The sequence below is a fragment of the Bubalus bubalis genome, chromosome 14 (assembly GCF_019923935.1).
Source record: "Bubalus bubalis isolate 160015118507 breed Murrah chromosome 14, NDDB_SH_1, whole genome shotgun sequence".
NCBI classification, from domain to species: Eukaryota; Metazoa; Chordata; class Mammalia; order Artiodactyla; family Bovidae; genus Bubalus; species Bubalus bubalis.
In genome coordinates, this window is record NC_059170.1 from 17,904,421 (window position 1) to 17,919,237 (window position 14,817).

The 14,817-nt window shown below is 43.0% G+C and overlaps 1 protein-coding gene across 5 annotated transcripts in view; it reads left to right on the forward strand.

Moving 5' to 3' along the window:
* NDRG3 (NDRG family member 3) overlaps nucleotides 1–14,740 on the forward strand; it is a 62,409-nt gene extending 47,669 nt beyond the window's left edge. For 4 of the 5 annotated variants that reach the window (XM_025263518.3, XM_025263516.3, XM_025263519.3 and 1 more), the window contains 8 exons: nucleotides 2,071–2,174; nucleotides 3,448–3,513; nucleotides 3,629–3,680; nucleotides 8,126–8,173; nucleotides 10,757–10,792; nucleotides 10,880–10,931; nucleotides 12,066–12,104; nucleotides 13,157–14,740. In XM_025263518.3, the coding sequence (XP_025119303.1) occupies nucleotides 2,071–2,174; nucleotides 3,448–3,513; nucleotides 3,629–3,680; nucleotides 8,126–8,173; nucleotides 10,757–10,792; nucleotides 10,880–10,931; nucleotides 12,066–12,104; nucleotides 13,157–13,338 (579 nt within the window). In that variant the 3' untranslated portion in view covers nucleotides 13,339–14,740. The remainder of the gene's footprint in view (nucleotides 1–2,070; nucleotides 2,175–3,447; nucleotides 3,514–3,628; nucleotides 3,681–8,125; nucleotides 8,174–10,756; nucleotides 10,793–10,879; nucleotides 10,932–12,065; nucleotides 12,105–13,156) is intronic. The other variant, XM_025263520.3, reaches the window with a different exon arrangement.
* The last annotated feature ends 77 nt before the right edge of the window (nucleotides 14,741–14,817 follow it).

The following is a 14,817-nucleotide window of genomic DNA, read 5'->3' on the forward strand; positions in this document are numbered from 1 at the left end:
AGACCCTGTGGAGAAGGAAATGGCAACCCGCTCCAGTATTCTTGCCTGGAAAATTCCATGGACAGAGAAGCCTGGCATGGGTGCATGGGGCTGCAAAGAGTTGAACACAGTTGGGCAAATGAGCACGCACATACACACATACCCATATCACAGTATCTTGATAACTATAATGATTTCGGTAAAGTAAGAACATCCTTACAATATATACCAATTGTGTGTTTAATTAAAAACGTGTGCAGCCCCAGACAAGAGGTTGTCACAAGGCTGATGCGTTCATTTAAAATTTAAACAAGTGATGCATGTATTACTCTTACTGCTTTGAAATGGAAGCATGTAAGGTTTCTAGACATTAATAATCTCATCTTCACTAATAAAAATACAATGATAACCCCTTTTTATCTGTCAGATTAGCAGAAGTCAAAAAGAGTAATCATTTGTACTAGCAAGGGTGTGAGGAAACAGTATAAATAAATGAGAAGGCCCTATATGTCCTGATAAGGAGTGACCTCAGTGCAGAATAGTATGTCTAGCACACTACAGTTTGTGTTCTAAAGAAATGTGAGTGATCGCGTGCAATTTACACATAACAGCTTTTCCTAGGGTGTTCCATTAGCACTTAAGCCAGTTTTACCCCTTTTATACCAGTGTTACCTCTGCCCGTTTTTTATCGCAAACTTCCGCTCAAGTTCCTCTTCAGACTTTCAAGGGGAAACTGTAGAGGTCATTTCATCTCTGATTGCAGTGCGGTTCATTTGTTGTCCACTTACCTTCATATCTTCAGCATTTATCAAGTTTCCTTGGAATGGCTCCAGTGCCCTTCGTTTCAGGGACACTCTGATTCAGTTGGTCGGTTTCCTACTGTATTCTTGGCTCACTTTCCCCATGTAGCAGTGAGAATACTCACACAAGCTCTCCTTACCTCGGTTTCTCCACAAGGCTTGCTGGTGGTGACCTTTGCATACTGCTTCAGATTAACTGACTCTCTCACTACCCATGATACATTTTTTTCCTCCAGTGTAAACCTTTTTCCTTCTGCTTAAAACTGTCCATATTTACTAGTGTATGTGTGTGTCCATATATGTACATGTACATATATGTACGTGTCCATATATGTACATGTACATATATGTACATACTTACATGTACAAAAATCTGGCAACTGGTTTTAGTGGCCTCCAAGAAGGCCAGCAAGATAAGGATCATTGGGTATGGGTAGTAAGGAGGGAGATTTTCTTTTTACTGATAGACTTGTTTCTCTTGAATTTTATACAGGGCTTATAGCCAGTATTTTACAGTAATTTTATTTATTGCTTTTTGGCTTCACTGGGTCTTCTTTGCTGCATGTGGGAATTTTCTCTAGTTTTAGTGAGCAGGGCTGCTTTCTTGTTGCAGAGCACAGACTCTAGAGCAAGAGCTTAGTAGCTGTAGTACAAGGCTTAGTTGCCCCCCAGCATGTGAAATCTTCCCAGACCAGGGATTGAACCCGTGTTCCCATCATTGGCAGGCAGACACTACACCACCAGGGAAGGCCCTGTAATAACTTCAAATGGGACATTATCTATAAAAATTTTAAATCACTACGTGGTATACCTGAAACTAATGTAATATTATAAATAAACTCCACTGCCTCAAAAAAAAAACCCCATAATATTGATAAATAAATGATAAATTGACTTAATCACTAAAATATTAATGGAATATAATATGCAGTTCTAGAATGCATATTATTAAATAATAGTATATAAATAGATATTACACCCACTATATTGATGAAAATATAGATAAGTTAATGATAGAGGTTTATGACTAATAAGAGAAGTGTTACTTTCCATTTAATTTATACTTTACAATTCATATAGCATTTCTTATTTAATCCTTAAAACATCCCTTTTGGGTAACGGGTTGTTCTCTTCATTTTACAGATAAGACACTGTCTCTATGAAAGTGCCAGAACATGAATAAAAGACAAATAAGGAAATTAGGGTTGCAAATGGTGAGAATGCAAACCAAACAAGATAGATTTGTACTGTAGCTCAGAAGTTCACCTGTGTCTTCTTTTCATTGTTCTAGGAAGAGTTGCAGGCCAACCTGGACCTGATTCAGACCTACAGACTGCATATTGCCCAAGATATCAACCAGGAAAACCTACAGCTCTTCCTGGGCTCTTATAACGGGTACAGTTGGTTCTGTTCCTTCACTTAAATGCAGACGAGGTCTGAGAAGCTAATGGAAATTTAAGAGAGAATCAGGAGGGGAAGTAAACTGCTTCTTACAGTGTTGTGTGATGGGGTTGCTTTCACACTTTCACAACAGTAGAAGAGGAAGAGCTTTCAGATAGATATGAAAACAGCTTTCAAGAGGAATGAATGAACTGAATGCTGTTTCAGGCATATCCACCTACCAGTTGTACTTTTAAGATGTTTTGAGACCAAAAGGACCTAAAAGTTTATGTACACACACAAAAACACACAATTTGGATGACACAGAAAAATGCATGTCGAGGATAGAAGGATAGAAGTTTGGGACCTTAATTCAGTCTCTCTCTGCTGATATCCTGTCATCAGGCAGAAGTGAAACATGAACAGTGGTAAATTCTCTTTTGTTTGTGTATTCCCAAAGTTGTCACATTTCCCCCAGTCATTGAGAGAAGCCTGATTCTTATCTTGCATCCAGCTTCTCCAGTGAAAATGTCAGTTCCTTCTAGCTTCCTGGGTATATGGAAAAAGATTGAGGAAATAGGTCAGCTGTAACTTACCCAGACTTACACAGCCAGTAAGAGCAAAGCAAGTTTTGAATCCAGTCTCTAGCTCCTTCCTATGTATTACAGAGCCTCCTTATTTTTAGCTGAAATCAGAAAGGATATTAAATACTACAATAAACTGTAAGTACCAGGAAAATAGTTCCCCTAAAAGGTTCCCCTTAAGAAATTATTCTTAGGGGCTTCCCTCATGGTCCAGTGGCTAAGACTCCACCCTCCCAATTCCCGGGTCCCGGGTTTGAGCCCTGGTCAGGGAACTAGATCCTGCGTGATGCAACTACAGATCCCACATGTGGCAACTTAGAAGATCGAAAATCCTGTGTGCTGCCACTAAGACCCAGCACAGGCAAATAAATAAAATAAAAACAAATATTAAAAAAAAATTCCTGTAAAGTAATTAGAAAATCAGACACTTAGGACTTGAGGATTTCAACAGCATTGCTGTTAAGTTTTCAAGTTGCCTCCTTTCAGCATCCTACCAAGTTCCTTTTTCCTTCTCTGTTCCACTCAGAATGCCACTGATGAGGCTACTTATGAACAAAATCTATAAATAATCTCTTCCCTTGTCAGGTCTGAAGGAAAGATAATTTTCAGATTCTTTGATACCTTTGGGTTTTCACATCCAGGAAATAACCTGAGTTGCCATGATTTTACCTGAAACGTGCATTGTTTCCTTTGTGTCTCTCTAGACGCAAAGACCTGGAGATCGAAAGACCCATTCTGGGACAAAATGATAACAAATCAAAGACGTTAAAGTAAGTCTCTCGATCCGCCCACCAAGTTGCTAGGTGCACCTGCCTTCGATAGAAGTCAGTGTCTGTGGAGTCTGTGCGCTCCTAGCTGAGTGTCCTCCTGTCTGCCTTCCCCCAGGTGCTCTACTTTACTGGTGGTTGGTGACAGTTCACCCGCAGTTGAGGCTGTGGTAAGTATGTCCTGACATTGTGAAGATGAGTAAGGTGAAATATAATAAGTTGCTTGTAGCACACTGCTGATGTACTGGAAACAGTTGGTAGATACTAGGTTTTGTTAATTCTAATTACACATATCAGGTTTGTGCTTTGTTATCCAATCTGGAAAAATAATTCCTCATTGATCACTTGGTTTCATCAGAAGGGATCAATAGTGCCCAGACTGTTTTATGTGGTGCAGTTCATTCGGTGGCAGATAGTACCACTAAATACCATTTGCTTATCATCAGATTTCTGACAGCCTTGGCCTTCTGCAGCCACCACAAATCTGGAACTGTTTCAGCTGGCTGGAAGGTTGCTGAGAGCCTGCGTACTTTTCTCTACCTCTTTCTCAAGCACATAGCACATTGGTAAAAATAATATGTGTTCATTGTAAAAAACTGGTAAATAGAAGGACAGGAAGAAAAAAATCACGATCCCGAAGACAAGCCATCATGTTTTTCTTCAACATAGATATTGTTGTTTAATCACTAAGTCATGTCCAACTCTTTTGTGACCCCATAGACGGTAGCCTGTCAGGCCCCCCTGTCCATGGGATTTCCCAGGCAAGAATACTGGAGAGGGTTGTCATTTCCTTCTCCAGGGGATCTTCCTGACCCAGGGATCCAACTCGTATCTCCTGTATTGGCAGGCATATTCTTTATCACTGAGCCACCAGGGAAGCCCCACAGCATAGATTGGATGATACTAAATATACAAGTTTTAGAGACCTGATTACTTAACACTGTATACAATTCAGTCTTGTAAATACACCCTTGTTTATATAACTTCATTCTCTTGTTGATTCTTTATGATTGTGCACCATTAATAATGTTGCCGTTGAACATCCATACAGAATCTTTGCCTGAATTTTTGATCATTTCCCTGGGATGAGATGGAAATAATGTGTCAAAAATCATATACCTTTGTAAGGTTTTTAATGCCTTTTGCCAGATTCCTTTCCAGAAAAGATGTAACAGTGTGTTGCCGCTGGCAATGTAGGATAGTGTCTGTTGCACAGCATGCTGTTCAGCATTGGACTTTTCAGTTATTAGTAGTTAATTTGGTTAAAAATTAACTACTGTTAACCACTGTTTTAATTTGCACTTCTTTAATTACACATGAAGCTTTTAGTTTTTCATAAGTCTTATCATTTTCTTGTCTTTCCCACATATATAATGTAATTTAAGTTTCTGTATGAAATGATCTGGTTTTCTTTGGCCACCTTCACTTCTTTAGCTGAAAAGATGGAGATACATGTTTTTGATAGATCTATCAAAACCATTTTTTCATGAACATGTGTATTTGACACAGAAAAATAGTATTGTTTATAGAAAATACCCTTAATGAGAATTTTCTAATGATGCTGAGTTGTCTTTCTAAAATTATATGGACTTAAAGTAATGTTACCAATCGTTTTTCAAGATTGTATAAGTTGGCCATACATATACAGTCTTTTTCTCTTTCTGATTCCATACTTTCAGTGTGTATAGAGAATAACTTCAAAATGCCATCTGTACCACAAACTAGATGCTCTTCTAGACACATTCAAACCTAACTCCCCTGCCAAAGCCTTTTATCCCCTGAATTGGTAGGGATTAGAGAGCTGTCCAAGTGTGGAAGAGCAGGAAGAAACTCCACAAGTTCTAGTCTCTAGCTATTCTTGCTCACTTATTCATTCAGTATCATTTTTTGAGCTTCTCCTGTTTGCTCAGTGGGCTTCCCCGCTGGTTCAGCAGTAAAGATTTGCCTGCCGTGAGATGCAGGTTCAATCCTTGGGTCAGGAAGATTCCCCTGGAGAATGAAATATTCTTGTCCAGTATTCTTGTCTGGGAAATCATGGACAGAGGAGCCTAGCTGGCTCCAGGACATGGGGTCGCAAAGGAGTTGGACATACTTAATGACTAAACAACAAATATTTGCTCAGTGCTCTGGAGAATATGAAAATGAATAAGATGGAGTCTTAGCAAGATTGCAAGGAGATCAAACCAGTCAATCCTAAAGGAAATCTGTCCTGAATATTCATTGGAAGGACTGATGCTGAAGCTGAAACTCAGTACTTTGGCCACCTGATGTGAAGAACTGACTCATTGGAAAAGACCCTGATGGGAAAGATTGAAGGCAAGAGGAGAAGGGGACGACAGAGGATGAGATGGTTACGTAGCATGACCGATTCAATGGACATAAATTTGAGCAGACTCTGGGAGACAGTGTAGGACAGGGAAGCCTGGCGTGCTGTGGTTCATGAGGTCACAAAGAGTTGGACACGATTGAGCGACTGAACTGAACTGGAGTCTTAGCAGTTGGACCTGGGGAGAAAGTAGACATGTCAAAAACCAACCATTGTTCTTGGCCTACTAGATACTGAGCCTTCGTCTTAAACAGTTACAGAAATTACAAAGTGATGAACCAAGGAAAAAGTATGTTTTATTATATTAAACACAGACTTAGGAGTCATTCTTCTAGAAGATACTTATTGTATATCTAGTACGTTCTCAGCACTTTGCCTGGCATTTAGGGATCAAGTTTTTACATTCTTTTTTTTTTTTTTGGTTGGGCTGGGTCTTAGTTTCTGCGCGCGAGCTTTCTCTAGTTGCAGAGTGTGGCTACTCTAGTTGCGTGCGTGGGCTCCTCTTGTGGACCACAGGCTCTAGGTGCATGGGTTTCAGTAGTTGTGACACAGGGGCTCATTAGTTGTGGCTCATGGGCTCTAGAACATGGGCTCAGTAGTTATGGCTCACAAGCTTGGTTGCTCTGCAACATGTGGCATCTTCCCAGACCAGGGATTGAACCTGTGTCCCCTGCATTGGCAGGCGGATTCTTACCCAGTGTGCTAACAAGGAAGTCCTACATTCTGCCTTTTAGAGCATATTCTGTAGTAAGGAAACAAGTACATTTGTTTACTTCCTGCATTGGCATTTGTATAAAGAAAAAACCCTGACTTGATGATCCTGGCTTTTAGATCATCCTCTGATGTTAGAAGTTTTGAGTACCCACCCATCAGCCATCCCCAGAGTAAGCATTCAGCTGGATTACTGGTTCTTGCCTAGGTAATTTTCATGACTTCTTAACTGGCTCACTGCCTCTGCAGTCTGTCATACAGGCCACTGCTAGTTATTTTCCTGAAACAGTTCATATCCCGTCACCTCAGAAACCCTCTGTGACTTCTTGCCTTCCACAGTCAGCTCAAGTTTTCTCACCCTCTCCCCACAGTGCATCCTCATACCATATACTGGTCTCTGTAACCCCACACATGCCCGGCACATTCACCTTGCATCCCCTGGGTCTTTGCTTCTGCTTCCTCATGACTCTGGAAGCCTTCAAATGCCCACCCCTTCTTTCTTTGGCGGTAGAAATCCTATTTATCCTTCTGTTCTCACTCAGCTCAGAAGTGAAGTTTTCAAGTACTCTTATTCTGCCTTGGGGCTTCTCTAGTGGCTCAGCAGTCAGGAATCTGCCTGCAATCAAGAGACATGGGGACTCGATCCCCAGGTTGGGAAGATCCCTTGGAGAGGGAAGTGACAACCCACTCCAGTATTCTTGCCTGGGAAATCCCATGGACAGAAGAGCATGGTGGGCTGCAGTCCATAGGATTGCAAAAGACTCAGACACGACTTAGTGATTAAACAACAACATTCTGCCTTGTGTTACATGCTTTTGCCCCTCTAGATTCCATGCTCTTAGCATGGTGTTTTATATGTGTGCTTGGGCAAGCATGTGTAAAGAAGAGATCTAGTGGATCAAGTTAACCATAAAACATTGTTGAACCATAAAACAACCTCCCCAGAACATTTTCTTTGAGGTCCCTGCCTTTGTGGATGCAAAGGTATGAGATACCAAGCATGAAAATAGACAAGATTGTAATTCTTAATTGTGATGATTGCTCTGAGAGAAAAAACCATAGAGAAGTTCAACTTTCAATGGGACAGCCAAAGATCTTGAGGCTTAAAAGAGTCAGGGTGAGAGGAATGGCACCCCTGCTACCTCCGGGGCAGAGGACAGGAATGAGGAGTGGGCACAGGAGGTGTGAGGGCTCAGTCATAAGGACCGGTTATGCTGGGGAATCATCAGGACCTCAGCAGGTGAGGCCCATAGTTCACTTTTTAAAGAAGGAGATAACTTGCCCTGCTGCTGCCTAGCTGTAAGAGGAATTAGATTCAAAATGTAGCTCTTTAAAGACTCTACTTGTAACGGGTCCAGAAAATGAACTTAGCCAGATTTTTAGATCTACTAAGAAATATAAGATATAAAGTATATCATGTAAATATATCTCCTATTTTTTATTTTGGTAATTTCTTTGGCTGATTCAGCCAAAACTGAGTTTCTCCCAGCTGAGCTTCTTGAAAGATCATTCGTGTGCCAAGCTATTTTGTATTTAGCAGTTCATAAAATTGTCTTTCTCTGTTTTTTTTTTTTTTAGGTTGAATGCAATTCTCGCCTGAATCCTGTAAATACAACTTTGCTAAAGGTAATGTGTTTCCTTTCCTCACTGCCAACCCTTAGTGAGTAAATTATATGTGGTTCAAATCACTTTATTTCTGGAATAGTTGCACAGAAACAAGGAAAACTTCTTTCCCTCATTGTCTTTTTTTAAAAAGAAATTATTTTCCTGAATATAGTCTCAGTATAGAAAATTGGAAAATAGAAAAAAGAATGGAAATATAGAAAGAATAAAATAAAATTACTCATAATCCTGCCACCCACAGGTTACCCTCTGGTAAAAAAATGCATGTACTGGTCTTCCTCCTGGGTGGTGAGGGGCTGACCTGGGTCTTTGTGGTGGTGCCTGGGCTTCTGCTGCTGTGGAGCACAGGCTCTGGAGCGCGTGGGCTCTGTAGTTGTGGTGCTCAGGTTTAGTTGCTCCCTGGTATGTGGGAACCCGACTCCCTGACCAGGGATCAAACCTTCATCCCCTGCGTTAGAAGGCGGATTCTTAACCACTGGACCCCTGGGGAAATCCCTCTTATTCATTTTTATATCATTAAGATTATAGGCTATTTCTAGCCCTGTGTCTGTTTTCCTCAACTTCTTGACATGTAAACAACTTTTGTGTTATTGAAAACTTCATAAGCATTATTTAATGTTGTGCGATATTAGATAATGGATGGAAATTCTTCACAAGCTAAGTTCCCTTGTATGGATAAGAAAGTTTTCCAGTAGCCTTGTCACAATGAGGGTAGATGCGTTTTCTGGAGCCTGTAGTGGAATATTTAAGGGCCTGACCTCCTGGTCTGTATTTGGATTACAGTATATTTAAGTGCTAAACTTACGTTGCTTACTGCTGCTTTCTCAGCCTGAAAGACCTCTGCTTTCTTCCCTTTTTCTTTGAAGTGCAGTTAAAAGGGAAGTGCTGCCACTATAAGCAGCCCACCGTTCCTGGAAATAGCGCTCTCATGTGATCAAACTCAGAGTGTTCTAGGCTCCAGGTGATTGATGAACTAGTCTAAAACATGAATTTTTTTTTTTTTTATAAGTATGTGGTTTCAGATTAGCTTTTCAATGCAAGTTTGAATCAGTTTTCTAAAAGTGCAGAACTGAACTTAACAGTAGCCACAGGTGTGCTTATTTCTGGGCAAAAATGCCCATCCCACAGCAGCGTGATGGAATTGATTCTCTGTTTGATAGGTATCCAGCTTGGAAATAGTCCTTCCCAGTACTGTCTCTAAGTATGAGAACTGTTTTACGATTCTAATCAGATTTTGACTCCTAAACTTCTTGAAAATACAGCCTGGGCTAATTAGGTCTGTTTTATACTTAAATCAGGTTAAATGTTTGTTCCTGATCTTACACTTAGAATTTTCAGGAAACTGACTATTCCTTGTTAACCTCGGATTCCTGTGCCTCCTCTGGCATTCCCATCTGCAGACTAACAGTCTACCCTCAAAGTTTTCATGTTAGTGAAGGTTTCATGAGGTTCATGTCTCTTTCCTAAAAAATGCCTGAATACGCTACTCTGTGAGTATGGAATACTTAACAAGTAGAAGGAAGAAGGTGGCCTCGTGATTGGCCATTGTGCCATACAAGCAGCAGTCTCTGCGGATTGGCAGGGTATGCATCTCTGGGGCTTGTTAGAAATGCAGGTTCTTGAGCTCTGCTCCAAAGGCCTCGGGCAGGAACTCGGAGTTTTAATAAGCCCTCCTGGTTATTCCAATGCATGAGAACAAAACCCTACTCTAGACGTTTTTGTGCAGATGACAGTTATCAGTGTGTAAAGATTTATGAAGTGAGAGAGACCCTCATCACTTGCAACAGTGAAATTAAAGTGGCTGACCAAGCAGGCTGGCTGAATTCAGCATCAGTGCCTGATCGTAGACCTCCCCTTAGTCATGAAGTGGAGACAGTGTAGAGTTGAGAGGGAACTTTTAAGAATTTGGTGCCCTGAGAAGTAGGGGTCACACTGCTTGAGGACTCTGAAAGTAAATCCTCCAGGTAGAGGCAGAACCAAGGTAGTACTTAACTTTACTATCACCCAGTGGAAAATTCCTGTCATGGACATGAAAGCCGGGCCCTGCACTACTGATGAATAAATAGTGAATAATCTTTCAGAATGATATCCGAAGTTATTGCTAGAATTTAGGTCTGTGTATAAGAGCGCATTGAGGAGGGACTTCCCTGGTGGCTCAGTGGTGAAGAATTTGCCTGCCAGTGAAGGGGATATGGTTCATTCCTTGATCTGAGAGGATCCCACATGCCATGGAGCAGCTAAGCCTGTGTGCTGCAACTGCTGAAGCCCACAAACCCTAGAGCCCACGCTCCACAGCAAGAGAATCCATCGCAATGAGAGGCCTGCGTTCCACAACTAGAGTGCCCCCGCTTTCCACAACTAGAGAAAGCATGAGCGCAGCGATGAAGACCCAGTGCAACTAAACTAAACTAATTAATTAAAAAACAAAAAGGGTGCATTGAGAAGATGGACACTAAGGTGCAGTTAAACATTAAATTAAGGAACCTACAATTTGATTCTGTCCTGTTTGACAGGACCCTGGATATGCAGAGTATTTCCCTTAAGTGTATTCAAGTCTCAGCTGACTTATATATTTTTCCCTTCTAGATGGCAGACTGTGGCGGACTACCCCAAGTAGTTCAGGTAAGGAGACTTTTTTTAAAAAGCACCCATTTGATTTCAGTTCTCTGTCCGTGCAAAGATTAATAGCTTCTTCTTTTGTCTCCCTAGCCTGGGAAGCTCACCGAGGCCTTCAAGTACTTTTTGCAGGGAATGGGCTACAGTGAGTAGTACACAACTTTCTATTCTAACCAAGATTTATTGATAAATGGGGTCATTTTGGCCTCTGGGGAGCACTCAGTTCTCAGGGCGTAACCTCTGTGCTGGCCAGGCTGAAGTTAAGTAGAAACCAAAATTTTTTATGAAAGATTCTTCTGCTCATATATACAAAGATGAGCTAATGCTTACTTGTGCCAAGCATTCTGTATTCTTAACCTTAAGAGGTAAGTTCTGCTATTAGTCCCATTTTACAGAAGAGGAAATTGAGGCTTAGAGGCTAAGCATGTTTCTCAGGATAACATTTCAGGGGCAGAGCCATGATTTAGTCTAACTCCAGAGTCCACATGTTCAACCACTGAAGCTTTGGCAGTCCTGGCTGTGAATCTGAGGTTGTTACTTGCATTTGAACTTAGCTGGTTAATGACTCCTGGTCTAGAGAAACAAGTTAAATCAGTGAAGTCTGCTCCCCACAGGAGATAAACTTGCAGAGTATTTCAGAGTGAATCCAAGGATGTGTCGTATCATGTGCCACTGTCCTGGTCTCTTGTATTGTGAGACTCCTGAGCTTTCTCATTTGTCCCAGGATATTCTCACTGGCTCCTTTCTTGGAGGTTTAAAAAGGAAAACCCTTCTACCCAGGTACAGAGCTCTGTATCCAGTAGGGTGATTTTTCTCCTGTCTTTGGTGTCAGTGTGATTAATGACCACTGGGCAGCTGCTCTGGGCAGCAGCTGGCGCCCTGGGTACAGCCCTGTACCTGGCAGGCAGCCGTGTATGTCTCGTCTGGAGTGGCCGTGTCATCCCTGTCTGTGAGCTACTATCAGCCGAGCCCACACCCCATCCCTCTGGCTCGCCGGGAGGAGCAGAAGTCCCTCTCCTTTCCTAGGAAGCAGTTCATTATCCAGGCAGGTTGGCTGTTTATAGTGGAGGAAAAAGCAGTTGCCTTTGACTAGTTGAGAGAAGTACCATCCCGAGATGTTATTGAAGCATCAGTTAGCCTTCCGTCCTTTCTGGAACCTTAGAATAAAACTTTGCCCCTGGCTTAGTTTGTTCTGTCAGTGTCTGCCAGGTAACCAAGTTTACCACTTGGCACTCTTGGGTCACTAACCTACCTTTTCCTGTGTCCATCCTGCTTCCAGTCCCGTATGTGCAGCTCAGTCACCTGAGCACCGAGTCAGGTACCTTCCTCTGTGCTGGCCCCGCCCCTGCCTCCCAGCGATGCTCTCCTGGCTGCCCGCAGCATGTCCGTGGTTTCCCTGTGCAGTGAGAGCCCGATAGAACGCGGCTCATTGTGCCCTGAGAGAGTTAGCCTGCCGGTCCAGCCCTGGTCCCCCAGGAGTAAAGGGGTGGGTTGTAACAGTCAGGGTCGCAACAGCAGCTGAAACTTCATAGGGGGCCCTTCTTCCATCACCACCACCTACTGAGTGATCCTTGAGTTAACTCCCAGACACAGAGTTCTCAATTATGAGGGTTGGGGCCTATGCCCGGAGAATGCAGGTACTGGCATCTTCTGACCCCAGCATTGAAATGACAGCTGGAGGAGTGGCTCGTGTCTTAGAAAGACAGGCAGGGAGGTAGGCCAGGTTAGGCCCTTTCCTAGCCAAGCTGGAAGGACCTTACAGCCAGAGCAGTGGCACAACAGAAGTCTGACTTAAATAGACCTCCAGTGTGCTTTCTCACAGTCAGCCTCCACCTCAGTGCCTGTGCAGAGGCCAGCTCCAGGCCCACCTGCCCTCCCTGCCCCTCACCTGCCTACATGTCTCTTCCCCAGGTAGCAAGGGTCACCTGTGGACATGGATGGTAGTCTTGTTGTATCGGGCTTGCACTGTGTGTGTGAAACACCTTCGTACTTGTGTGGTGTGATTTGTCTTTCTTTGGTTTAGTCTCGCATGCATCACAGGTTTGGGTTACCTGTTTGGGTTCCCAAAGCCTTCTTCCTAATCACTGTGTGGATGGCATGGGCATAGCTAAGAGGTTATACTCTGGACTTAGTTCACCCATCGTTCTGCTGTAGGCCAGAACCAGCTGAGATTTCACCCAGATCCAGATGATTAAAGCAGCCTTGCCTAGAGCCCCTCACCTGGAGCAAAGTGGGATGGCTGTGTCTCGTCCTGGTGTTGCCTTAGATGATGGGTTGGGAAAGCTACATGTAAAGCCTTTGGTGAAACTTCTGGATTAGCTGAGCTTAACCACAGCTCTTTCCTCTAGTCCTCTCCGTTCTCTCTTACAGTCCCATCTGCCAGCATGACCCGGCTCGCCCGATCCCGAACCCACTCCACCTCAAGTAGCATCGGCTCTGGAGAAAGTGCCTTCAGCCGATCTGTTGCCAGCAATCAGTCAGATGGAACTCAAGAATCCTCTGAGTCCCCTGATGTTCTGGACAGACACCAGACCATGGAAGTGTCCTGCTAAGCAAATGCTCCTCCCCAGGACCATGCAAGTCCATCCTCCTTCAAACAGCCACTCCATAATATAACACTTCATCCAGCAATCTGGCATCTATCTTTAACTCCTGCATGGCCACTGACTCTCTCTTTCTGGTATCCTGGATTTATCATCCTCTCTGCCTGCCCACCCTCCTTTTTGTATGTACCAAGAACCACTTCCATCCCATTTCTGTAACATTCCAACCTCTTTAGCTGATCAGATCTCCATATCTTCTCTTACCAGCTTTTCCCTGTGCTTTCTCAACTATGTATCTAGGATTCTTTGATTCCTGACGTATGTGTGTGAGCACGCGTGTCTGTGTTTGTGTGTGCATAGTTTTGTGATTTTAGACATGCTTTCTTGTAGAGCTTCTGCAGACAAAAACAAAAAAAGGGACTCTTTTTTTTTTTGCATTTTAAGTGATGTTTTTAGGAGAAATATGCGGAACAGGTTTCTAGGTAGGCCATTACATTCTCTTCTGGTTCCTCTCTCATGGTCAAGATTTGTGAAGTGACTTCAGGAGAGAGGAGATCTGAGGAAGGTGGAAGATCATAATTCCTGTTTGGATTGTTGATTATGACCAATAGAAGGGAACCTGTTACATAGAAAAGCAGGCCAGGTGGCCAGCCACCTTCTCCTGTCCAACTGAATTCATGTATCCTATAAATGAAAGGAAGGGATATGTTCTCTTAGAAGCCCATGAACGATGACATTCTGATGCAATGTAGCATTTTTCTGAAGGAATGAGTGTGGCTTAATTATTGGACTCTCTTAGCGCATGAAGGTGGAAAACAAAATTCCAGGCCTCTGCTCTGTCAGAGCAAAATTGATGTCTCTGCAGTGTCTGATGCCACACACCAGACATTGGAAGGAGGCGCCTTCCAGGAGAAGCACTCTCCATCCCCCCAGAAGGGAGAAGTATAGCCTGAAAATTATATAGATGCTGAGAAAATAGCTGGAGAGAGAGGATCAGACATTAACACAATATGATGCTTTATAAGTATAACCTTGATTTCAGAAGAGTTAATGGAGCCTAAATGAAAGATAGAACCCATTTCTCAGAAAGTTAATCCTGTGAATTCCCTCTTCTAAGAGGGAAGGGACCATAGGGGCACCCCATCCAGGTAGAATTGTGTTCAGTCCACTGCTATGTGAAGGGGTCACAGCCACCCAGAGAGTGTCTCCAGGAGTGTGAAAACAATTGCCACCCAGTAAGGGTCCTGCTTTGACAGCACAGAGATGTCAGCTCAGGGTTACACTATTTCAGTCCTAGGAAGGGGCTTTTCAGACGTAGCATTCGCTTTCTGCTCAGATAGGGAATGCATCACTCTGCCGGAGTACGACTTTTTACAGACGACGAAATAAAGCTGTATATCTCTCATTGTTACCCAGTGGCTGGTGTGACTTCTCTCAAGCCACTTCCTGGGGCTCTGGTGGGGACTGCTCATGGGCTTCATACTGGGT